The sequence below is a fragment of the Haliotis rubra genome, unplaced genomic scaffold (assembly GCF_003918875.1).
Source record: "Haliotis rubra isolate DU_JTF1 unplaced genomic scaffold, ASM391887v1 Scf632, whole genome shotgun sequence".
Taxonomy (NCBI): domain Eukaryota; kingdom Metazoa; phylum Mollusca; class Gastropoda; order Lepetellida; family Haliotidae; genus Haliotis; species Haliotis rubra.
Window position 1 is genome coordinate 558,788 of NW_025767338.1, and position 27,292 is coordinate 586,079.

Consider the following 27,292-nt stretch of genomic DNA (forward strand, 5'->3'; position numbering starts at 1 on the left):
TAGATATCCAAAATGTCGGCTCTTCTCGCAGCTCAGTATGGGGTGGGGGCATTGGTTACTGCAACCTTGCACCCGCTTGGATATGCAAAAGTCCTAATTCAGGTATGTTTTGGTTTAACTCAGGTCTAGATGCAGCAAGTGATTAGTTGTCAATTTGCAAATCCATGTCGTTATTACTTCACAAGTTACCAAAATGCAGTCTCTTCCTAGTGCTGGTTATTTCGTGGTAAAAATAGCTATTTGCCAATGTTTCAATACCACACAACAGGGGTTCAGATTGACGTATCTTCAGTGACGTGGACCGATGTTTCACCAGATATGTCCGAAGATTCACATCATAACTGGGATGAAGAAAAAGAATATAATAAAAAAAAGTATAAGATCATGTTATCCGACAATATAAAAATGTAGAAAGTCCACTACTTCCAAATGACTAAAATGTAATTTGTTTTCAGTAAAATCTAGAACACCTTGGGTAAGACTTCCGCCCGTATCCCCCTCTAAATTTTAACGGTGAGGATAAAATTCTTTGAGTAGCATTTTCAGAAGTTGGATATGGCTTTCAGCATGTTCAGATACAATTAAAGAAACTTGCTAAAACTCATCTTTATCAGATGAGGGGTATATATTCAGGTGATATTATTTGACTAGAATTAAATTTAAGGGGGTTTACGGGCGGAAGTCTTTCCACACCTTGTAGTCTTGTGAGTTGGCTAATGCTATTTATTGCGTGGTTATCTAGAAAGGGTTGTTACTAAAGTGCAGTTTACTGGACACGTAATTCGTGGCTGATGCTTCACTGACTAGCCAGTCATCCCAAACAGTAGCACTACAATTTACTTGGATTAGGGATTATATAAGCAATATAAGCATTATAAGCATTATAAGCATAATAAGCAAGGAAATAGAAAGTAGAAACACATCAACAAATATCTACTTTATTACAGGTATACACTCCTCCTGAGTGTCATCAACTGATGAATGCACTTCACATGAATTGCTAAATATTTATCATAACGACTCCACCCCTCTAGCCCCCCATCCCACTAGCCCCCTGTTGTTACAAGCCACTAATTAGTACCTCTAGCCCTCTCGCCTGGCTGTTCTGTTAGCTGTACTCACCACCCTGTAACTGGATTAACTGCTAAGTAATAATTAACTCGTTAAGTCAGGTGTTGGCTGTGAGTAGGTCACTACCAGTACTTGGTATAGATAATAGAGAATCACGTCTCAATGATCATTATTGATCAGCAGATGATCACAGAATGATTCGATTTCTAGACATTTTAGAAAAGGTTTAAACAGGTTAATGAAATGGAGATAGGAAAACCGAAAATGCCAAATTTTTGGATTGCATTACAGTATAGTGAACTCAAGGCAAAATACCACGGTTCTACTTATACCGCAGTATATCATTTCACCTCGACAAGACATGGCTACCTGAGGGAGGGTCACTTGTTTATATCACTATTGATGGACACCAGATTTCTGAATTTAGCACAAGAATGTGTCTATGATTTTATGAAAATAATAATGGTTAATACATTAAGTATGATTATTGATTGCAATCCACTGTGCGTAGTTGTCTCTAGTAACCAAATACTGACACATTTCAGGTTGGACATGAGCCAATGAAACCCAAACCATCGGTGTCCGTTCTTGGCAAGGAATCACTAGTATACCCAAATGTAATTCAATATGGTAAGTTCTATTTAACATGTTTAAGACTTATAACATTTTTCCAGTATTATCACTGATTATGTCACTATAATTATCATGATTATGGTGTATCCGTACAATGAAGTTTCATTCTTTCCACTTTGCTATTACAATATCATCTTTTAATGTTCATCATACAGGCATCCCTCGCCATAACGCGGGTCTTAGGGTCCATGGATGACCCCCCACGTTATTATACACCCACGTTATAGTAACGATTACATAACGTGGAACAAAGGCCAAGTAAAATCATATTTTCCATGGACAAAACAAAACTGCTATTTCGTGTATTGTGCCCAGTCAAAACTATATTGTATTGTTGGAGGTGAAAAAAACCCAACTTTGTAAATGAAAATACGATGTTTCTCTGTTCTTCTATTATTATTGAAAAAACCCTGCATGTTTTAAGCATCTGAAAAACCATGGATATGTACGATAAACACTATTAATTGCAGTCCACACTGAATTTCACTAGTTTACAACGTGATTAACCGGAGCTCAAGAGCGGATTTGTTGATGTGCTATTTTCGATGACGTGAATATGTGTGATCATTGGGCAACTTTTTTTATGGGAGCTACGGATTACCCCGCGGTTTAACCGAATCCGCGGTATCGGGAAGAGCGTTATTACGAGGGATGACTGTACTGAATGATGTCACTGTGATTTTTATCATGTGTTATTTGCACACTGGCCAAATACCCATGAAATGTTTCTGTAATTAAAAAATACTGTCTTAGTAGAAAACTTACAATTCATTGTGCCATATTTGATTGACAAAAATGCTTGAGTTTTTATGTGTCATTAAATGATTAATAAGTATTTTAGCAAGTGTATAAAAACAGAAAAATACACATTGTGTATTGTAAGGAAACATGAAAACTCATGATGTACCAGTGTATCCTTCCAACCCCTATTATTTATTGTATACTTCCTAAACAATTTGTTTTACTTTCAGTTGGGTACATTAAGAAATGTGATGGATTCTGGGGGTTGTACAGAGGCGTGTTCCCCAGAGTTGTGTCCGGGACACTGGGAAATGTGGTCCAGAATACAGTGATGGAGGTACACAATTTGACCATGGACATTGATAATCTTGTTAATGCAACTCCTGTATACCGTTAATATGTGAAAACTCTTCATATGTGTTATGTAGTTATTGATCAAGGAAGACTTTGTCAGAACTATTTAAAAAAAAATATCATGTTGATGTACCCAAAATTTCAGAAATCAGTTATTGAACTCCGATTTCTTGCTGTATTATGGATAAAAAGAGCCAGAATATTTCAGGAATTATTTTCACTTTGCTTAAGGTTTTGGCAGAATGTTTCCCAAGGAAATGTTTGTTTGTTTTAAACATATTTTATTCACTGAGAAAAGAATTAGGAACAAGTTCTCCAACTTAGAATACCCTCTCCTTGGTATGTACATAGGTAATTTAGATTTCCGCAAATAAAGATGACAGATAGTGGACAAGAAAGTAGTTTAGTAAAAAGAGATAGAGCTTATACAAAATAATATCAAAATGCTATGCAAATCGTTTTGTCTCACTAATGAACGATTGCCTTAACTTGAATAGTTTTGCATTTTCACATGATGATAGGTCTGCCCTTCCTTCTAACACAAGTTTAAGGTCGACTGAAATACCTGCTGATGAACAAATGCGCTTAACTGATAACATGAAGTTAACTCTTTGTTGTTTGTACAATGGACATTCAAACAGATAATGATACAAGTTCTCAATAAGATCACCACATATACAAATAGGATCAGTTTTCATTCCAACTCTGTACAAATCAAAGGAAATGTCCAGATAGATCCTTGTAATTAGAAGTTCACCTTGAAGGGATGATGAAAGGGAGCTTCATACATGGCAGTCCAGGGTCATCGTTTGTTGTCATCCTCTGTAATTGATAGGATACGAGACCTGCCTGATTGTGTGCAGCTGAAGCCTGGCAGTCGTTGGTCATGCTATCAACCACCAGTCTGCCTGTCAGGTTGTCAGGTTCAAGCCTGCTTGATGCAGGTAAATTGTGCTGAGTAAGGTCTAAAGATACATTCACCCACTCACTACTGCTATTTACCTTTACAGAAATTTAAAGAAATGAATAAAGCTGAAGAAGAACAGAAGTCAAGTACTGACGATGAACTTGTGACGTGGATTAAAACTTTCTGCAAAGAGGTATTGATCAAATCCATCTTTTAACATTGTAGAACTATTTTGAATTCTTTTGTGTTTTTTAGATATACCAACACAGCATGATATGTAACTGATATTTTGAACACTGCTAATTTCCTGTAATGCTGGTCGTTTCCTGTTGTCTGTTAAATGTGTTTATGAAATGTTTTATGTAATGAAATTTGTTTCCTGTATTTTTTCATTAGACCACACAAGAAACTGCTGGTAGATGTTTGGGTATTGTAGCCAGTCATCCTTTCCATGGTAAGGGAACTTCCTCTGACATGAACATCGCCTCTTGTTAATTCCAGGGCAGGAAGGTCGCAGCAATCTTAGCATTGTGGGGCGGTGGGGTATCCAAGTGGTTAAAGTATTCCCTCATCACACTGAAGACCCGGGTTCGATTCCCCAAATGGGTACAATGTGTGAAGCCCATTTCTGGTGTTTCCCGCCATGATATTGCTGGAATATTGCTAAAACCATAGTCACTCACTCACTCACTTAGCATTGTGCCTTTTTCATGTGCTGGATTTTATCAAGGATTCCAAACTAAGTGCCACTGCATTCAAATTGGGAAAAAATCATGTTATTGGTAAATATAGTTGTATTTTTAAATCTTTAAATGTACATTTTTTTATTCAAATTGGAAATTCGGACTGTCACTTTCTGAAGACATTTGGTTGAATATCCGGCTCTGAACTGGCATAATCTGAGATTCAGTATGGGAGTATCACAAGTCATATCTCAGATTGCATGTAGGAACATGAGCATTGTCTGTGCTCTTCCTGACTGGAGGAAAGTGGGGTAACAAAGGACATGCTTTAAGTTAAAGGTTCACAGATAATGGTCAACATCCTTGTTTGATTTTGTAATTTAGGGGCATGGTGTCCCTGATGTTCTGAAGATTCCCACAGTGGTGTTACTAAAAGCAGTGGGCAGCCATTTTAGTGTCTCATTCAGACTAAAATCTGAAGTGGTGAGGTCACAGCTGCTGTTAACATTTTGGTTTGTGACAGCCATAAGTGAAGACCCGTGATGATCCATGTTAGAATTGGTCTTCAACAACCCATGCCTGTCTTAAGAGGCGACTAACGGGATTGGGTGGTCAGGCTTGTTGACTTGGTTGATACATGTCATCGTATCCCAATTGCGTAGATCGATGCTCATGCTGTTGATCACTGGATTGTTTGGTCGAGTATTTACAGACCGCCACCATATAGCTGGAATATTGCTGAGTGTGGTGTTAAACACCAACCACGAGTGAAGTTTAACTGCCATGTGCTTGGAACTTGCTGGTTGAACATGTCAAATGGCCACTAGCCTGTCAAACAGTTGCAGTAATAATTCTGACTACAGGTGAAGTTTGTTCAGTGTGGTTAATTGTTAGATGAGTAACATTTTGTGTATGCTTTTTCAGTGATTATGCTGAGATGTATGGTGCAGTTTGTAGGCAAGGAAACAGAATACAAGTGAGTATTGGAAGTGTATAGACATGATAGAGGTGACAGGGATTATCTAGGATACTGCGTACCCTTTCTGATATGTACCAGGGTTCCATTGGCTACCTGGTCTTTGTTTGGGAAGTGATGTCATCACCTCTGTCTCTCTTGTCCAACTTCAGCAAAAACCCTTGTTTGTTGTTAAACTCTTCAGATTTAGGGGTTTGCCTCAGCCACTTAAACATGATGATTGATACGAGTCTCTGGTGGTTGTTGGTCTCTTTTAGGGATCACTTAACAAAATATTGATTGATGTCAAACATACAAGTAGTTCGGGCCCCTGTGAGTCTCTTAGACTATGGGGCGGTGGGGTATAGCCTAGTGGTTAAAGCGTTGGCTCGTCACGCCGAAGACCCGGGTTCGAATCCCCACATGGGTACAATGTGTGAAGCCAATTTCTGGTGTCCCCCGCCGTGATGTTGCTGGAATATTGCTAAAAGCGGCGGCGTAAAACCAAACTCAGTCAGTCAGTCAGTCTTAGACTATGCTTTGCAGTTCTTACCACTCAGTGGAGTTGATTCATTTGCTGAACTCGCGGAAATGAAAGAGGAGTTGTTACCATGGATACCAGGTAAATGCACAGCCTTAGAAATGTTTACGTTTTTCAGGTTATGACTGTATATTCGGTGTAGAGATGTTGATTCAGATTGTCTGTTGAGTGTATATGCCCTTCCACTTTCAGTTCCATATGGTCATCTATAGGAGCAGTCTATAGGAATGATGGAATTCTTGGCTTCTTTGCGTAAGTTTAATGAGGAACTCACACAGTGGGAATGCCATTTTGTAACAGTTTTTATGTGTGGAAAATATAGAACAAAACTTTCCAAAACCTATTTTAGCATGGCAATTGAATGTCCAAGACTAACTCAGAATCCAGGAATGCAATATTTGTTGTGACAGTGTTACAGAGTAATCACTCTCTCAGAATCTAGGGATACAATATTTTTTGTGACAGTGTTACAGAGTAATCACTCTCTCAGAATCTAGGGATACCATATTACTTGTGACAGTGTTATAGAGTAATTACTCTCTCAGAACCTAGGAATACAATATTACTTGTCACAGTGTTGGACAAAATTCATTCATTCAGAATGTAGGAATATGAAGGAACTGGTTACAATGATACAGAACTTTCCCTTATTCAGAATCTAGGAATGCAACTATTCTTGTCACATTACTTACAGTGGCATTGTACCAAGACTGGTGGGAGAGGTGATAACAGTGTGGATAACCAACTTCCTTGCTCAGCTAGTCAACAAATACTTAGTAGAGGATAAGGTAAGACAAGAACTTTCCCTGTGGTAATTCTGGGTTAGAATTGGTTCTATTAACAAGCTGTCATCTGAAAGCATGAATATTTCTGAACAGAAGAAATTGTCATTCTTGCCTAAACTATAAACATGGTTTGGTGTTCAATACTGTAACACTATACAGTTTATATACAGTCAAAAATGTTGCTATGTCAATAATTGTGTTTAATCTTTTGATTTTGAGTTGTGCAAGTATCACAGCTTATGAGATGCTGCGGGGTTTCATGGTGCCATTTCTGATTTTATCTCTAGTTACAGCTATGTTTTTATTGTTATATGACTGCAGTCTGTCAATTAGACGACACAATAGATTTTCTGCCGCACATAAATACCTTCGATCGTCTAATTTTACAGTTCGTGCAAATGGAATGGACGGGTGAAAAAAATTATTCGATAACATGCCCACTGGCACTGACTGGATAAATCTCTTTCGATTGGCTGGTAAGTTTCCTAAGTTACCAGCCCAGATGTCTGGCTGGGTTCTCTGGCTTAATTCAATACACAAATGAGTGAATAAGTTGTTTCATGTTGTATTGTCAACTGTTCTGACATCTAATTTCAGGACATAGTTAAGTCAGTCTGTTACTGCTGCAGCATGTGGGTGAGTAATGCTCGATCAGATTACAGGGACTATAATAATAATAATAATAATAATAATAATGCATAATAATAAATAATGTCCATTTATATGGCAAACTCCACTGTGGTTTCATGTTGTATTGTCAGCTTTTTCATACAAGAGTAATTTCAGGAAAACAAGTAAAACTAGTAGCAGTACAAGGTTAGCCTAGAGGTGAAGGTGGTCACTAGGCACCAGACACCCTCTTGAGATGCTGCTGAGTGATGCTGAAATAGTATAAAACCATACTCACTCGTTTATAATGTGTATGTTCATTGAATGAGCAAAGTGCTAAAGATATGTATGTAAACATAAAAAGGGTCACTGGAAGTGGAATCTATCATTGTCTGCTGGTCTTCCCTGATAAAATATATACTGAGAGAAACAAATAAAGGATCACAGGAAAAATCAAGCATTCCTTTATTATTTTCCCGTTTTCATCACCACAATGCTATTCAAAGCTGGTGATGAAAACGGGAAAGTATTATAGCAACGCTTGACTTTTTCTGTGATCCTTTATTTGATTCTCTCAGTATATATGTATATATAATGGGAAAGGAACTGTTTCTCTTGCATGACCATAAAGCATATAATTTGCATTGTTTGATTAACCTTATTTGTTATATGGATGGAGCTATCTGATTATCATTGCCCTCTTGTTTCTTGGGTTTTTAAAGAAAATAATTGTTTGAGTAAATTTCCAGCAACCTTTGCTGGATTATGAAATTGATCAGGTTGTCAGACTCGGTGGTTCAATATCCTCAGGCTACATGAGTGTTGCTCATGATATCGATCACTGGATCAGTTTGTCGAGACTGAAGTATATGCTGGCTGATGTCATATAGATGAAATACTACAGCATTATACAACAAACAAACAAATATGGTTAGGCGGCTGACTTTGTGTGCTGGCGGTTAGGTGCCTGAGTCTGAGGGTGTGGGTTCGAATCCCGGGTTGGACTCAACCCAACAAAAGTACTAGAATCTGTACTTTACTAAGAAAGTGTATTCCCAAATATACTGGACAAAATAAGTTAGGGATATTGGTATTTTTATGATATATATTTTATCAGTGTGTCAATGAATAAATAGATCATTATTCATAATTTCAAAATTTACATATATCCCAACCTTTTTCTGTCCAGTATATAACATATGTTACATTTGACCATTTTCTACATGGTATTGTGTATTCAAACAAATATGTTGTCTCATTTCAGTTGATTGTGTCCCATCTGACATACCCCTTCACTCTTGTTACAAACATCATGGCAATCAATGGCTCAGGGTAAGTGGAATAGTAGCAGTTCAAGGTGGTACTTGCTCGAGACAGTCAGATGTTAATGGTATCCAGTGACTAGTGGAACTTCAGGCTGTTTAGGATGTCTCCTTGGTTGTTATTGCTCTTCAAGACAATTGTTTAATACAGGATACTGATGCTGCACAATAATAAGACGAAGATGCTCATCTGAATGAGTGGCCAGACAAAGCTGATGTTTTCATGAATGGCAGAGACATAAGTAAAAATTTAAAAACTAAGAAAGTCAGGTGAGAGTTGTGTTTTATTTGACGAAATCAACCAAACATTATTTCAAATTTATTTACAGTGCAGAATAGGACCTGAGCACACTATGCTACTATAAGAATGGATTAAAATGAGAACTCTCCAAGTGGCATGTTGTCAGTGTGCGAAATAGCCATTGGCCCGTTAGCCCCTGGCTAGTAAAAATCCATTTGGGCCAGTGAATCTCCACAGTCACTGGCCCGATTGGCTAGTGAATTTTCATGGGACCATTTTGTAAATATATCACTCTCTCCGACTTGTTAAGATAGTGTACACTTTTATATCATGCAAGATTATGGCCTGGTAGAAATGTTCATCATATTGGCAGCGTAATGATGAAACCTGAGTCATGTCGACAATATCTTATTCTCATCTATTTTTGAATGTTTTGCTTAGTTTCTACGTTCAGATTTTGGGCTAGGGAATTATTTTGGGGGCTGGTAACTTCAGGCATAGCTCGCCCTACTGGGTAGCAAATTTTGGAAACTATTTCGCACTCTGCATGTTGTAGATGAGGTGTTTTCACTTCAGTGTTTCTATAACAATTTATATATTAATATGTGCCTTACTCAGTCAATCTATGATTTGTCATTGAACCATTGGCCATGGCAGCAGGATGCTGTGATACAGTGTGAATATTGATGATGAGGAACATATCTTGGTCCCCAGACAATAACGCCACTTGCTTGTTCCAGGCTTCAGGCTGCTGGTAGGGTGCAGTATGGAAGCTGGTATGAGTGCTTTGGGCAACTGAGAAGACAGGTGAGATGATGATGAGATTAATCAGAATCTTAGGGTTACAAATTTTTAAACTTATCCTATCTCACGGTATGCTTCTCTGTTCTTCTTCTATGACCATGTGTGGAAACGTGCTGTAGGCTAAGTTGAATCAAAAGTTATCTGGCCTCTGACCCCCCGACCTCTGGCCCCACTCCTATAGCAGTACCTGTATCAATCATCTCAATACGCGTGCAGATCGCTCAGATGATCACGTGACGGTCTGTGCCTGTCATTTTCTTTCTTGTCGCTACACCGAGTGGACATGTGTTGTTCTCTCAGTTAGACATTATTTGATTGTCAAGATGGGAAATAAATGGAATCAAAGTTCTTCTAAGAAACGCAAACACTGTAATCAGTGCAACAGCAACTTTTCCGCTGCTGATCCACACGCTTTGTGTGTGGATTGTATAGGCTGTTGTAGTTGGTCACATCGGTGTTCTGTTTGTTCACGCTTCAATGATGATGTTTTTTCTGAATAACGACGGGTTGCATCTAGACGTAGCTTTTTTAGTGGTGGCCTCAAGACTCCTACTTGAGCGAGTATCTCCGTCGTCTCTTTCGTCATCAAATGTCTAGTCCCGTCTCCAGACAAGTTTTATCCCCTCCAAGAGTGGTAGTGCTATCAACCTCTGCAGCACAGTCTCGGCCTTCTAGCTTGGTACGATTTCACAGACTCCTAGTTTACCTCAGGTGGTTGATTCCAATGTGCCGCTTTGGTTGAGTGCTCCACACCCCTCTGTCATGGTAGGTGCGCTTGATGAAGCGTTCACTCATGCGGCGAGTGCAGTCATTTCGGGGCTTTCAACCACAGGGATCGGTTTGTCAGGCATGACGATAGTATCCAGTGCGGCGCTTTCACAATGTATGAAATAAGCCATAAGTCCAGCCAGGTAACTTCAAAATGTTACCAGCCCAAAATGGATTTAACCAGGCCAAATATGGTGAATTTACTGAGATGTATGGAACATATGAATTCTTTTTCATAGAGATCGTCCTTGGGGTACATATATGCATTTTCTGCTGCTGAAAATGTCATGTGACAGTTGTATCAATGTTTTAATAAAAATATTGTACAATAAATAAAAATCTTTTTTATCAATTATACGGCCCCCACCACGTGGAGTTACCTCCCTGCTATGCATGCGCAGCCAACCAGGTAAGCACCTAGGCCCGTATCATCATTCCTTCTGCTGTCACTCAAGCGTTCACACGTATTTACTACCTGAGTTACAAGCTGATTTACTCGTTAGAAGAATGTCTGAGACTTCAACAACTGTATGTATGGTCTTTATTTGTTGGTCTGTGGGCAGAATATCCCTAGAGCCGACAAGCATGATAAATGCTTGTGCTGCTTAGAGAAGGTGAGACATAACCCTGATGTCTGCGAGCTCTGTAAGGCCTTTTCCCCCCGGGCCCAGAAGAGAAGGGCAGGGGATTTCCTTTTCTATAAGGAATTGCGAGAGGCGGGAGGGGATCTTACCCAGGTGGTCCCCCCGTCCAAAGCCAAAAAAGCCAAACAACCTAAAACGAGGTGGCTGTCTACGTCCCGTTACTCGGCAGCGACACAGCAGACCTTGCTAGCCCTTCCGTTCCGGCTGGGAGCAACGTTGTTTCCAGGGGCACAGCAGGTCATTCGGGAGCTCCCTCCTTCAAGGACTCTAAGGCCTTGTTGGAGCATCCGTGGGCTTCTCGCCCCCTCGCTCCCGTAGCGGGTTCCTCCTCCAGGGCGCAGCCTACGCCCAAGTCTGCCGGCTGGCTTCGGCCGCTGGGCAGGGGTAGGAGGAGAAGCCATCCCGCCAAAGGTAAGGGCAAGGAGCAGTCCTCTTTGTCTGGCTCCCATCAGCCTTTTCGCGGTCGCGGGAAGGTCTGCCCTGACCTCGCGTTAAACCTGCAGGCTGTCGCCGTGGGTCCGTCCCAGTCAGTTCGTCTGCAAGGGACCACTTGCGCCCTCTTACCACACGTCCCAAGTGGGGGGCCGCCTCTCTCTATTCCTGCCGGAGTGGGAGAAGGCTACCAGCAACACTTGGGTGCTTTCCACCGTCAGTGACCGCCTCCGTGGTGTAGTGGTTAGAGCATCCGCCCAGAGAGCGGAAGGTCGCGGGTTCGATCCCCGACCGCGTCATACCAAAAGACGTTAAAATATGGTACTTGGTGGTCCCTGCTCGGCATTTAATGGGTACAACAAGGACTGGTCGGCTCAGAGTCAGTATAATGTGTCTGAGTGGGGTATTCATGCTTCACTGCGGCATGGTATCTCAGTGGGCTAGCACTATAAAACCAGCTTAAGTCTGGGCTAGTACAAGCAGCCGCACATACACATACACATGCTTGCACGTCGTCATATGAGCGAAATATTCTCAAGCACGACGTAAAACCCAATTTCATCTCCCCTCACCTCCACCGTCAGTGTCGGCCATCCCCACTGTGGAAGCGAGGCCCGCCAGATTTCACCAGCCTACGTCAGGTTCCGTCCCATTCTCAACCTCAAGGGGTTGAATTGCAAGCTAGAGGTTCCATCCCTCAAGATGGAGACACTTCGCTCGATTGGCTTACGTCGATCGACCTAGTACTAAGGATGCCCAGGGTGTTCACCAAGCTCATGTTAGTGCCGGCGAGCCTAGATTCTACCCACACGGTGATAGACATTCTAGTTCGACTGGGGTTGATGATAAACCTCAAGAAATCCTACCTGGTACCCACCCAGGACTCGGATTTTCTAGGGGCGCGGTTCACACCTCACAAGGGTCTTGTCTCCTTGTCGCCTGACCGGGTCACCAGAGTACGGGAGATGGTGTCTTTGTTCCTCTACCAGCCCCAGGCACCAGCGCGGACTTGGCTCCGTCTACTGGGTCATATGGAGGAACTATCTTTGAGGATGCGCCCTATACATAAAGCTTTGGCGTGTCTGTGGGCTCACTCGGAGGATCTGGAGCAGTGTCTCACAGTCCCCGGGTGGTTGTCTCCTCACCTTCAATGGTGGACCAATGTCTGGAATCTCTCCAAGGGGATCCCTTTGGAAATCCCGACGCCAGCTCTTACAGTTCAAACTGTTGCGTCCCTCACGGGCTGGGAGGGTGTTCTGGGCAGTCTGTCTGTGTCCAGACTCTGGTCTGAAGCCGAAGCCCGCCTTCACATCAACGTCTTGGAACTGAGAGCTGTGTGGTTGGTTTTCGAGCGCTTCCGGGAGCATGTCCAGGGCCAGGTGGTTCGTCTTCAGTTGGACAACCGTACGGCCATGACGTACATTCCTGAAGCAAGGCGGCATGGTGTCCCTAGCGCTCCTTTGGGAGACGTGGGAATTTCTCCTCTTGTGTGACCAGTGCAACTGTCAGGTGCTTCCTGTTTATCTCCCGCAGCTGGAGAATGTGCGAGCAGACGCTCTCTCTCGCCGGATCCTGGCCCCGCATGAGTGGATGCTCGACCGGCAGATATTCAGAGTTATCTCCCAGTTGTACGGATCGTTCCAGGTGGATCTGCTTTGCGTCTGGCAGGAGGAATCAGATACCCGTGTTCTGCTCTCGAATACCGGACCAGAGGGCGTTGGCTTCCGACGCCTTCCTGCTGGATTGGACGGGCAAAGTTCTCTGGACGTTCCGCACTACCTTCGGGATCTCTCGGTTACAGATGTGGAAGGTCTGCTTTGGTCCTTTGGTCCTGGCGCAGCAGTTGTCATCAACCCGTGTTTGCGGATAAAGCAATCCTTCCTTGGTCGGTTTTGCTCTGTACCTAATATGAGATATCGATGTAATCCAAATCTTGGTACTTTTTTCTCTTGGGCTTAGATCATTCTCACCTATGGGAATAGGGCGTGTCTGCACTGTCATAAGTTATGACTTGATAGACTGTGAGGCCAGTCTTGTGCTACGTGCAGAGATGATCGACACTCCGCTTACTGACCTGTACTCTCTGAGCAATTACGTCAGTGAAGTGTTGATTTCCGATTACCTCCATGGTTTTTGAAGCGTTCTGCTCCTAAGTCCAATCTCACCTTTGGTACGTTAGGGAGATTGGTACTGAACGTTAAACTAGTTGAGCAACCGGGCTATTCCCTCTTTCACCGCCTTCCAGCGTGTGTATGTGGGGGGTAGTTTCGAAGCAGGGACTGGCCGGAATACCGGGGTCACCTGATAAATCGCAGGGCGGCGGGGCCTACTTGCCAAACTGCGTCATTTTGCTTGCAGCTGAAAACCACATTAATTCGGGGGCGCCCACTCCCTAGACTTTTTGTGCTGTGTAAGCCAAGGGGTTATCTGAAGCCACCCATCACAAGTTGGAGTTAGCATATCGAGAGTTGGTGCTTTCTCCTGGCCTCCTTGTGCTATGCGTCCTCAGGGTTGTAGAACAGACAGGGTAATCTGCGGCCCTCCTGCCAACCGTGGGATTATGCATACCGTGAGATAGGATAAGTTTAGACATTTGAAAATTTTACTATAAATTGTATATTTATATACTTATCCTATCTCACGTGATGGATACCCATCCGACCTGCCCCACATCACAGATTACTGGAAGCTCCAAGACGAGAATGACAGGCACAGGTAGTCACGTGATCATCTGAGTGATCTGCACTCTTATTGAGATGATTGACAGGTACTGCTATCGGAGTTGGGGCAGAGGTCGGGGGTTCAGAGGCCAGATAACTTTTGATTCAACTTAGCCTACAGCACGTTTCCACACATGGTCGTAGAAGAAGAAGAGAGGTGCATACTGTGAGATAGGATAAGTATGTAAATATACGATTTATAGTAAAATTTTCAATATTCTCGATATAGCTGTGTCACCTTTCATGGATTTCCACGTGAATAGCTGCAAACTGATGCGGCTTAGGAAACACTCACTCACTCACTCTTTCATGGATTGCAGCTTTTACATTAACAACCAAATTGCCTGCTACTTATCTACAAGGAAACATGGTCTGCTAAAATGAAATGAAAGCCATAGTTGATGAATCCTGCTACTCCGAAACACCCACTGATTATTGACCGGCCTGTATGTTCTCCCCACAGGGTGCCCTGAAGCGAGGCTCTAGCATGTTCTGGCGGTACTACCAGGGGCCACTGATTCTGATGGATGGGAAGCCTTACCCTGCCAACTCCAGGTTTCTACAGTGAGACCACCCTCGTACCGTCCTCCCACTCACACGGATAGCATAATGACTGGAGGATCATACCATATTTTTGTAAAATTGGCCCTTGTAACAAACATAGACACAACTGTAAATAGCCTGTAGCGTCCATTGCTCATTCTCATTTGATGATGATGTGTATGTGACTGTTGATCTTTTGTGATGATAGGGGTAAATGATAGAAATATGAATGATTGTTTCAAGTGTCAAGTCTGTTATTTGACCTGGCATGTGACTGTTTAGTATAACATGACATAAACACCGATCCGACCTGACCTGACCTGACCTGACCTGACCCAACCTGACCTGACCTGACCCCGACCCGACCTGACCTGACCCCACCATTTTGGACCTGTCCTGCCCCGTCCCGACCCGACCCGACCTGACATGACCCGACCCGACCTCACCATTTTGGTCCCGTCCCGTCCCGTCCCATCCCGTCCTGACCCGACTCGACCCGACCTGACCCGACCCAACCTGACTAGACCCGACCTGACCAGACCCGATCTCACCATTTTGGACCTGTCCTGAACCGAACTGGAATTGTCTGGATTAATGATTTCCCCAGGTTAACAAGTCATTGGTAAGTGGTGATACTTCAATAGTTATTGTCTGGAATACTGGCATCCACTGTGTTTCACTGTAATTAATAACCAGCCAACATCTGACCTTCACACAAACAACTGGGTATGTTTTAGTAATCTAGAGAAAGATAGTCCATAATTTATTGCTACCCGACTTTCCCTGAAATCATTCTGAGTTGATTTGTCCCTGATTGTACATAATTTGACTTCCAGGACAGATACTGTATCAGTTTCTGTGTATTTGTTTGGTTTCTAAATGATTGTTCAGCTACATAGTATGTACCCTTCAACGGGCTCGGTTTCAACTTGAGAGCCGGGACCTGTTGTGATGTTCCAGAAGTCCATCACAGTGGACCACAGCATCATTACATTCATGTGAATACGGGAATTGAATGATCAGAGTGTAGAGTTACAGCAGTGAGAATACAGGGGTACAGATGAGAATACTGAGATATGGATGAGAATACTGGGGTACCGCTTTGAGAATACAGGGGTACAGTAGTGAGAATACAGAGGTACAGATGAGAATACTGAGATATGGATGAAAATACTGGGGTACAGTTTTGAGAATACAGGGGTACAGTAGCGGGCATACAGGGGTACAGATGAGAATACTGAGATATAGATGAGAATACTGAGACATAGTAATGATAAAACTTTGTTTATTAGACAGTTAAACTGAGTGATCACTGTTTAGGATATCAAAGAAGATAGTTAAAAACAATCAGACCACTTGCAGTATCTTTCTTCTCATGTGAGATCTAAAACTGCTTATACCCCAATTCTGTAACACTCAAAGCACTGCTACACTGACCATGTACTACCCCCCTCAAAGTACAATCTATTTACCTTTGGATGGAATAATCTCCTCTCTGGATATTCCTTCATCAAAGAGACTCAAGTTTTTGTGAAACATATCACTTTTTTCATGTTGAAGTGAAACATGTTGATAGCTCAGTGGTCAAAGCATTCGCTTGGCATACCTACAGCCAGGGTTTGATTCTTTCACCTGTGTATAACCATCCTCATAATCAAGTCCCGCTCTACCCCCTGCCATGTGAAATGTCACGAGGAAACAGTGGCCCTGTATGGCCTTGCTGCTAACATTGTGTATGGGAACACAGAATGATACAGAGACTTGGGAGCAGGAGGGAGTGTGGTAGGGACCTATCATTTCATACATGCCAGTAGTTCTTCAGGACACTTCATTTATACAGCCAGTCTAAGTAAACTTAGGCTTAGTATTATTCGTTACAGTGCTATACTGAGTATAACAAACCCTAGTAGAAGGTCGCGTCAGCTAACCTTTTGATTTGACCAATCAGAACACAGCTTACCAAACCGCGAAAGTTAATATTCGCACATACTGTTTGAACTTTTACCTCGATAACGTTTTTACTCGAACGATGCCATTATTCACAACAGGGAGTACACAGTTGCTGAAAATAGCGTTTTTGTCAGTATTCCATGGTGTCTTCTTGCGGAAACTAATAATAACCATGTCATCAGAAACCCCTAATCGTATATACTGCAGGTCAAATATGTGTGTTTTGTGCAGATTTTCCTTTGTTGAGAGATCAGTGTCAGCGGGGAAGAAAAATGCATTTTGAAAGTCCCACTGAACACTAAATAGTAGCTGTTGCCTGATTGGTTAAATCCGTTCGGCCGTCTCGCGTTTGATTGGACGGTCATAGGTTGCTCAAAGGTTACCTGATGCAACTGTTTATCCAGCCTGACTATGATGAAGCAGCTTTAGAGACCAGTGCTTGTCCTATTGTATTACTTTCGCCCAATATTGCTGATCGACATGAGGAAGCTGACCCCGCTTCTTAGAGTCCAAATCTAAGTTGATAACAGTTAATATCAGATGCAGGTTAAGGGTTGGGTATTGGGTAGTATTTCATGTCCCCATTTTTGTGCAAAGATTGAAACTAGGTTATTGGGTATGCAAGCATAAATCTTCAGCAAAACTATTTGTAACACATTTGTTTCTGAACATGAATTGCTTAGCATATTCTGTGCTTGTACTGGCCCCTTGTATGTCAACTTCTTGTAACACTCTTATTACAGGGTGGTGGGTAGCCCAGTGGTTAAAGCGTTCACTCGTCACGCCGAAGACCCGGGTTCGATTCCCCATGTGGGTACAATATGTGAAGCCCATTTCTGGTGCTGTGATATTGCTGGAATATTGCTGAAATCGGCATAAAATTAAACTCACTCACTCTTATTACACTTCCGATAACCATTAATGTTTGTCAGTGTTAAGTGTCATTAAGGATATTTGAATATGATGTTTAATAATAAGTCTATGTATATTAATGATATTTATGTTGGTATGAAATACATTCTTTTGACAGTTAGATTGCAGTGTTACAATACTGGTGTGCCTGTTCTCATGGTTGTGTAGTCAGGCTTTGATATTACTTGCAGCTCTTCATGAGTTCATAATTCACAAGACTTGAGGAATGATACACAGAGGTATGCTACCTCAGTTCCTAGATGTTTTACTGTGACACACTTGCAGCTTGGTTTCTCCGTTAAAATACACATATCATATTTCAAAATAATTTTTTTTATGATTACAGGGTCCAAAAAAGAATCAGCACATTTCGCAAATTAAAGTTGTTTTACTTAAAGCTTATTTGCTTCAGCACTTATCTACTAACTGCAGTGTGGTTTGTTTTTCAATTATTTTTATTATTGTAATATGCCTGATAGTTTTCTGGTGTTTTGAACCTCTAAGCTGGTCTTTGCAACATCCCTGAGGAAGCTCCAATTAGGTGAAACAGTTTGGAAGAATTATCATATAATAGCCTTTTTTATGATGTTGGAATCCTGTATAAAACAAAAGTGCTAAGGTTGTGTTGATGAAATTGAGGTATGGCTTTAGTTGATGTGTTTGTTTACACATAAATCAGAAAGATAATTTTCCTTCATTAAAATGAGCACAATAGTGAGAACTGAAAATGGCACTAAAAGTCAGAGTTGGTTTAGTTGTCTAAAACTCTTCTTCGGCAGACTCAACTAATATTGGAAATGTGAACACTGAAAGGATTTGTTTGTCAGCACAGATATTTTTTCAAAATTTTCATACCAGAAGAAAAACAAGTCATTTCGGTCAGTTTATGTAAATATAATTTTTCTTATGAAAAGTCCAAGTTAAACTAGCCTTCCATCACTGACATAAAGTTGTTTTAACTACTGTAATGTGTAGAGAGAATAGGTGCAGAGACAAAGGTTAGAAGAGCTATTTAGAAGTTGGAAGTCTAGTACTGCAGGTTATGCTTTCAGTTTCGAAGCTTCATATTGCTTTATAAGATGCAGGCAGTGCAAACAACATCAGAGAAACAGTAAACTGTCCTGAAGCTGTATGGAGATTTTCGCTCGTTAAGTATAAATCTGCATTGCTGAGCAACTATTGATTTGAGAAACCAGATAATGATTATTTTGAGTAGCCCTTGATTGGAGTCTGAGCTTGAGATAGAGACTGAGATAGAGAGGAGTGTTTTGCTGCTGGATGAAGGAGTGTTCCCAGCTGTGTTACCAGGTATTGATGTACAGATAGTTGGAGGACTGGGATAATGTATATGTGAATTCCTTTAATAATCCATTGTTACTGGAATAAAGCCAGCAGTAAAACCATTGTCACTTGTTGAGTTTTCATTGAATAATGAATCAGATTTGTTCTTTCACAAGAGGTGAGGTGTATAAAAATGTATAAGCGGTGTCCGTCCTTGCCATGGGTGTTGATGGGACATAGTGACCTCTGATGTTTTGCAGGACAGTTCAACTGTTAATGGTTGTATCTAGGGGTGGGTATTGCAGATAATTTTCATATTGCGATATATTGCGATGCGAAAGCATATATTGCGATATGTATTGCAATATATTGCAAGAAGTATTTTTAAACAAAAAACTACTTATAATCGAGTTAAAGCATGATTTATAGAGCATAAACACAACAAAATAACTATGCTTGATTAAGCTTTAACAACAACCTTTAATCATGACAAAATAGAAATGTAAATAATATTTGGCTCTATTGAAACAAGGAAATATCCGAAGATTTTCGAGTGTTGCAAAGTTTTCCAAATGCAAGTCCAAATACCGGTTTTTGATCAGCGTATTGCAATACGTATCGTTTTTATGTCTGAACCGGTTATATTGTGCAGCCCAAGTTGTATCCCATTACTGTGCCAGGATGCAGATCAATGTCAACATTGTTCATAGAATCTTTGTTTGTTTGTTGTTTACCGCCACACTCAGCAATTCTTTTCATGTTCCGGTTGTCTGTAAATAATGGAGTCTGGAACAGACTATCCAGTGATCAACAGCATGAGCTGCGATCTAGGCAACTGGGATATGATAACACGTCAGCGAGCCTGACCACTGCCTCTTACCACAAACATGGGTTGCTGAAGACCAATTCAAAACCAGATCTTCACAGATTCCTGTATAGGAAGCAGCAGGGAGCTAGGGTTATCTCAGTTCCCCATAGTTACAGTGATGTTGACAGGTAGCCCAGTCATCTTAGGTGTGCCATCGTGTGTAGTTATATCCGCTAGGGCAGAAAGATTTTTATGATATGATTGAAATCGCAGATTCCCCATGATCCAGGTGTTTGGTATGTCAGCACAGTTCACCTGCTAATGGATGTGGTAAGTTCAGTCACTATAACTCTCTCCACTCAGTTATATAGGTGGAGTACTGCTTAAAGCCACGCAACCCATTCACTCTTTGACAGTCCTGAAGAGAGTCACTTCCCATTTATCGTAATTGGAATGAAAAACTAATTATGAAACGAAAAGAAATTTGTGAGTGAACCCTTATTACTCAGCTTTCCTTTGTGCTGAATGGTCAAATCGCTTATAGCTTTAGGTAATGATAACTGTCTTCCTTCATGGTCATTGGCAAGATGTCCTTCTAGTTTTAGGGGGTTCGAAACTTCGTCTCGATCTCTGTCTTAAAGAATATTTGGTTCAGTGTTAATTCCTACCCGACTGCCATCATACCAGGAAGAGTTGGGTTGTCGTCGTGCGATCACCCATTGGTTTGTCTGACTGTGTCCGAGTGCTTACGCTCCAACGTGATAGTGTAGCAGTAATACTGCGCACAGCGTGATAGAATATCCACTTAACACCAGTCTTCGGGAGACTCGGATCATTTGTGAGAGTGGTCTACACTCCCAGTTGATTCCCGACCTGAGTCTCTTGGTTCGAATCTCAGAGTCTCCCTCATAAAGATTCTTGGCATGTCTCTTCCATACCCCTGATGTCAGCACCTTGGACTCTATCGTACACAAAACTGACCTATTCAACTGGCATGGACCTCAGAGTCTCCCTCATAAAGATTCTTGGCATGTCTCTTCCATACCCCTGATGTCAGCACCTTGGACTCTATCGTACACAAAACTGACCAATTCAACTGGCATGAACGCGAACTTCCTCCCTGCCAGATAGACTATGCTAGGGAGCAAGCAGATCAAGTGTTGGCACAATACTACGAATTTTTTTTGCTTTTATATTCATGAGTTTACTTTCGAGTAAAACAGATTGTTTTGTTTGAGTTGACGAAGTCGCATCGAATACATTGTCATTTGTATGCGATACATCGAACCATCTTCTTCCTACCCGATAAAAATATCGCGTGACATATTGCCTGAATGAATTTTTTTTATCGATGCATCGTGGTCACATGAGATGGCGATCTCGATACTATCGATGAATCGCTCTACACACACACACATATACACACACACACACACACACACACACAGGCATGGTCCTGACAAACCTAGGAACATCCTGCTGTATTCGAACCCACAACCACAGGATTTTGCTGCTCCAAAGGGCAAGCAACTCTGTACAGCTTACTGAGCCACCCATGCACTCAAGCTGTTACAAATGAGCCTACGAGGGTGCAATACAAGGAATTAATGAAATCCATACTAAATAATACCACAGCTTCACAGATGATGATACCACCAGCAATGTGCTGCTGTAGAGGTTTTATAAACCAAACGCTGATCAGCTTTTCGCAAACAATTCCTAATTTGTCGACTCCATGAAGATCCGGGTTAGAATTGATCTTCAGTAACCCATGCTTGTCGTGAAGATGCGACTAACGGGATCGGGTGGTCAGGCTTGCTGACTTGGTTGACACGTCATCGTATCCCAATTAAGTGATCGATGATCATGCTGTTGATCACTGGATTGTCTGGGCTATTTACAGACCGCCCCCATATAGCTGGAATATTGCTGATAGATGGAATAATCTCCTCTCTGGATATTCCTTCATGAAAGAGACTCAAGTTTTTGTGAAACATATCACTTTTTTCATGTTGAAGTGAAACATGTTGATAGCTCAGTGGTCAAAGCGCTTTGCTTGGCATACCTAAAGCAAAGCCAGGGTTTGATTCTTTCACCTGTGTATAACCATTCTCATAATCAAGTCCCCTCTATCCCTTCCATGTGAAATGTCACGAGGAAACAGGGGGCGGTGCTGGCGTATAACTAAACTCACTCACTCACTCTTTAATTTGTCACCGGCGTACGTAAACGTCCTTACACGAAGTTGGATTCGAAATGTCATAATATATTTACCGGAATTGAGGGCGTCTACATAAAGTAATGCACACTGTAGCTAATGACTGTATCTCCTTTCTTGTGTCAAACAGCAAGAAATATAATGTTTAATAGGATAAATGGGTTGGTTAAAATAAACTCGTCCCTGATACATAAATATTGTAAATTTTATAATAAATTGTATGTTTATATACTTATCCTATCTCACGGTATGCACCTCTCTTCTTCTACCAGCATGTGTGGAATCGTGCTGTAGGCTAAGTTGAATCAAATCTTACTGGCCTCTGACCCGCCCTGACCTCTGCCCCCACTCCGACATCAGCACCTGCCAATCATCTCCGTAAGCGTGCAGCTCGCTCAGATGATCATGTGACTACCTGTGCCTGTCATTCTCGTCTTGGAGCTTCCAGTAATCTGTGATGTGGGGCAAGTCGGGTGGATATCCATCGCGTGAGATAGGATAAGTATATAAATATACAAATTTATTATAAAATTTACAAATTTTAAACTTATCCTATCTCACGGTATATGCACAATCCCACGGTTGGTAGGAGGGCCGAGGATTACCCCGTCACGTACAACCGAGAAGACGCATAACCCCCAAGGAAGGAGGCCAGGAGAAAGCACCAACTCCCGATATGCAGACTCCAAACTTGACATGGGTTTCTTGTAACCCCTTGGCTTACACAGCACAAAAACTCTAGGAGGGCGCTCCCGAATTAATGTGGTTTTCAGCCGCAACTTTTGACAAGCAAAGGACGCAGTTTGGCAAGTAGGCCCCACCGCCCCAAAGATTTATCAGGTGACCCCAGTGAATTAAAGTCGAAGACCTTAATCTGGCCAGTCCCTGCTTCGAAACTATCCCCCACAGACACACGCTGGAAGACGGTGAAAGAAGGAATAGCCCGGTTGCTCAACTAGTTTAACGTTCAGTACCAATCTCCCTAACTTACCAAAGGTGAGAAAGGACTTAGGAGCAGAACGCTTCGAAAACCATGGAGGTAATCGGAAATCAACACTTCACTGACGTAATTGCTCAGAGAGTAGAGGTCAGTAAGCGGAGTGTCGATCATCTCTGCACGTAGCACAAGACTGGCCTCACAGTCTATCAAGTCATAACTTATGACAGTGCAGACACGCCCTATTCCCATAGGTGAGAATGATCTAAGCCCAAGAGAAAAAAGTACCAATATATGGATTACATCGATATCTTATATTAGGTACAGAGCAAAACCAACCAAGTAAGGATTGCTTTATCTGCGAACACGGGCCGATGACAATTGCTTCCGCTGCCAGGACCAAGGGGCATTAATTGATGTAGACCTTCCACGTCTGTAACCGGAGCAGGGTCCCTCAGATAGTGTGAAGCAAACACTGTATTGGATCTCCAAAAACAGCCCTCCATGATGGACTGCAGGGAACAATTTCTGTGAAGAGCCATGGTGGAGGCAAGAGCTCGAGTCTCATGAGGTTTCACCGGGCCGACAGTGGAGGTAGGTCAGCAAAGGCATAAGCACGCAGGATCGTAGTTCGTGATCCAAAACGCCAAGGTAGTACAGGAGACTTCCGAGGTTGGGGCAGTAGACAATGGAATGAACAATCTCTTTACAGTCTGGGCGGCGATCCTGTGAGGCAGCAAGGTAAATCCTTAATGCACGCGACCGGCATAAGGACAGATCCTCAGTGTCATCTGGGCCCAAGATAGTGGACAACGGCGAAATCGTAAATGTGCGATCCGGCTGTCCTGGTAACTGATTCTTGGCGAAAAATCCCACGGCAAACCAAGGGAAAACTCGAATGTCTAGACCTTTCAAAACCGCACCTGAAACATCAAGAGCATGCAACTCGGAAAAACGGGCAGCTGTAGCCAAGGCCAAGAGAAAAGAAGGTCTTAAAGGAGACATGTTCAAATCTTTCTCCTCCAAAGGTTCGTGAATCAGCTGACGTGAGATGAGCAAGTATTAACGGAAAGATCCCAAGCTCGAAGCCGAACTTCCGAGATTGGTCAGCCAGTTTGTAACACCGAGGAGAGACTGGAGTTCAGGGACAGTGGACACCTTCACACCCGAGGCCGCTGCAATAATGGTGTTAAGAGCAGCCAGGTAGGTAGATAGTGTAGAACCTTTGAGTTTCTGGAGGTTCGATGCTGAAGGTACTCTCTGCCACCATCTGCAGGGAGGCCAGAGGGGATGAGACGCCTTCTTCCTGCAATACTCTTTCAAAATTCTTCCATTTGTCATCGTGAGAGTGACCTCGTGAGAAGTATGATGCGCCAGTAATGGCAGTAGCCACCGTTTAGAATAGCCCTTCGCCGCTAACGACCGATGTAGATGCCAAGCCAATCTGGTTCGGCTAGGTCTTGAAGGTTTACGAACCAGCTTCTGGCCGGCCAATAGGGCGACCAAAAGCCACTCATCCTCTGAGTTGCGCCGCGAAGTTTCAGTAATCTGCTGGAGGAAGAAAGGCCACTGGTGGAAATCGTAGAACGCTCAGGTCCTCCCGCGGAATGGCTAGAGCATTGAGGTCCCAAGCCAGAGGGTCCGGAATCGGTGACACAAACCGAGGCAGCTGATGGTTGAATCGGGTGGCAAAGAGATCTACTGCCGGAGTCGTCAATGGAAGACAAAGGGTCTGGAACACCTGAGGATGTAATTTCCATTCCGTTGGAGAGGGATGACTTGGCCGGACAGAAAATCTGCGATGACATTCTTCACCCCCGGAATGTGGTTGGCTTGGACTAAGATGTTGAGAGAGTCCACCAGATCAAAGAACTGTTGGGTCCACTGCAGCAGTTGAGCAGACCCGTGGACCCCATCCTGTTGATATGCCAAACCACCGCCTGCGTTGTCCAATCGGATCATGAGGGAAGTTGCTCGTAGGACATCCTGCCAGTGACTGATTGCAAGAATCACCGCGACTGAACTCCAGAACGTTGATGTGACAGGCGCGATCGACGAGAGACCACAGCCCTGCCACTTGTTGATTGAGAAGATGAGCTCCCCACCTGTGTTGAGACGCCAGCGTCCACATACAGGTGGTGAGACGGAACAAACGGCCCTAACAAACTCCGTCGCAAACATTCAATTCTTCCATCCACCACAGGAGATGGGGATGGAGCTCCAGAGGTAGAGTGATCAAAGCAACGGGATCTCCCACCTGATGTAAGGCTAGAAAGAACTGCAAGGATGAAGTTGTAGTTGACCCGGAGGGTCAACGCCTGAATAGCCAACGCCGAGCCGAAGCTCCTTCCACTGACGAAGCGCCCTGGGGTGCGCCAGTGCCAGAGAGACCAATCACTGTATCTTGCAGAAACGATCCCTCGACAAAGAGTTTGTTGACCTCTGTGTCTAACACTGCTCCAATGAATTGAAGACGGCGCTGAGGGACTAGTTCCGATTCCTGCAGATTGATTAACCAGCCTAATTGGCAAAGAAGCTGTATCGTAAACTGCATGTGACGAAGCAGAAGGGCATGATCGGTCTGCGCCTGAATGCAGTCGTCGATGAAAACCTCGAACACTATTCCCTTGCAGTGAAGGAAACTGGGGATGGGCTTCGTTACCCATGTAAACAGCCACTGGGCCGAAGAAAATCCAAACGGGAGGACACGCCACTGATAGTGGGTGCCCTCGAAGACAAACCGAAGGCACTTGCGAAGAGCCGGAAAAATCGGAATGTGAAGGTACTCATCCTGGAGATCGAGACTGACCATGTAGTCTCCCGACACCATACGAAAGTGAGGCGGAGGTTGTAAAACCATTTTATGGAAAACCTTCATATTGAAAATTAGTCTCAACTTGTCCGAATCTTTCTGTGGCACCAGAAAGATTGGCAAATAGAACCAGTCAGAGCCAGGCCCAGGGCTCGATCGCAAGTTTCTGAAGGAGAGTGTCGATTGTGGAGCCTAGAACAGCTGTCTGAGATAGGATACGTTCGAGTAGCCAAGCTACCATGACAGCACTGAAAAAGTGCTGAATGTAGGAAGTTCGTGGCATGGAGATGTCAGGAACGTACACATTGTACACAGAGTGATGAAGGCCATATAAACAGTGATCGCAGGAACGTATAGTTCGCCAAATGAAGTGTTGGTCCGCCAGATGGAGTGAGAAAGTTAGTAGATGTGGGATGCATGGGATCGTCAGTCTACCGGAACATTGGTAAAGTTGATTGGTTCAAGAAAGTTCATTCATCCATTCGAATATTCATTATCTCATATCCGGATGGTTCCTGAATCCGATCCCATCGTTCGCCATCCTGTTCGATTCATTGTCCCCATCATCGAATATCCTGCATATCCAGTTCCATCCATCCGGTCCGTCATCGCACCATCCGCATCCATCCAGCTTATCCAAACCCGCCGATTCGTTCATCGCCCGCCCACCAGAAACGTTCATTCCGCCCTGTCGGCCCGCACCAGCCCAACCCGTTCATTGTCTCCATGTTCCATTCATACAGCAGCGAGTTCATCCATTCAGCCATCGTTCCATCGGCGATATTCCGTTGAAATCCCGAACGCATACCCGGATGGCGGTATGACGGATGTATCCCAGCATCCGGTATCCGTCATCTACCGCAGGCCCATTCCATATCCGTCATCTCCGGAACATCCGTCCGGCTTTGCCCACCGTCACGCCCGGTTGTTCCATCCGTCCATCCCGCTCACCATCCGTCCATAGTTCATCCGTTCCACTTCATACGCCGATGTTCATCCGCCTGTTCTATCCAGTCCGCCCGCCATCCCGCCCGGTCCGTTATCCATTCCAGTGCCAGTTCACGTCTATCCCGTCCGTCCGTTTGTCCCAACCTGTTCCGCATCTGTCTTAAACGTCGTACCATACAGTAAGCAGGTAAATTGACTGAAAGGTGTTCCAATCAAACAACAGTTCACTGCTGGAATCGTTGTTCTAATCGAAAACGGAACACTGGTTGCTGCTGATCTTAATCGAAAAGGCATACAGGGCTGAAGGCGTTGATCCAATCGAATGCGCCTGCAAGGTACGGAAAGGTGTTGAACGCGCCCGCACTGCGCTACCGTCAAGTATTGATGTCACCACAGGAAGATATGCGAGAGCGCCGAACTGGAACAAAACGCCGCATTGGAAGCTAAGCGGCGTATATTGAAGCGCCGAACTGTGTTGAAAGCGCCGAACTGACTGAACTCGCCACATGAGAGTAACGCTTTCTACCAGGCGTACCACCATGACAGAGGTGTGTGTGGAGCACTCCAACCAAAGCGGCGCACTGGAAACAACTACTCCGCCAAGGCTTTTCGAGACTGCTACAGAGGTTGTTAGCACTAGTACCACTCTCGGAGCAGTATAAAACTTGTCTGG

The 27,292-nt window shown here is 43.2% G+C and overlaps 1 protein-coding gene and 1 long non-coding RNA gene across 2 annotated transcripts in view; one reads left to right on the top strand and one right to left on the bottom strand.

Annotated features, from left to right (window-relative positions):
- On the top strand, nt 1-16,091 carry LOC124256633 (mitochondrial carrier homolog 2-like). Its single transcript, XM_046690609.1, is given in 12 exon segments — nt 1-102; nt 1,617-1,701; nt 2,676-2,782; nt 3,810-3,899; nt 4,103-4,160; nt 5,314-5,365; nt 6,078-6,137; nt 6,580-6,673; nt 7,275-7,310; nt 8,544-8,611; nt 9,583-9,649; nt 14,674-16,091. Coding segments are annotated over 12 exon segments (912 nt in total). The 5' UTR covers nt 1-12; the 3' UTR covers nt 14,779-16,091.
- LOC124256634 overlaps nt 13,876-27,292 on the bottom strand; it is a 16,817-nt gene continuing 3,400 nt past the window's right edge. The window contains exons 3-4 of the long non-coding RNA XR_006893015.1: nt 25,274-25,278; nt 13,876-13,887 (exon numbers count right to left, since the gene is read on the bottom strand). This is a non-coding gene — a long non-coding RNA (uncharacterized LOC124256634). The remainder of the gene's footprint in view (nt 13,888-25,273; nt 25,279-27,292) is intronic.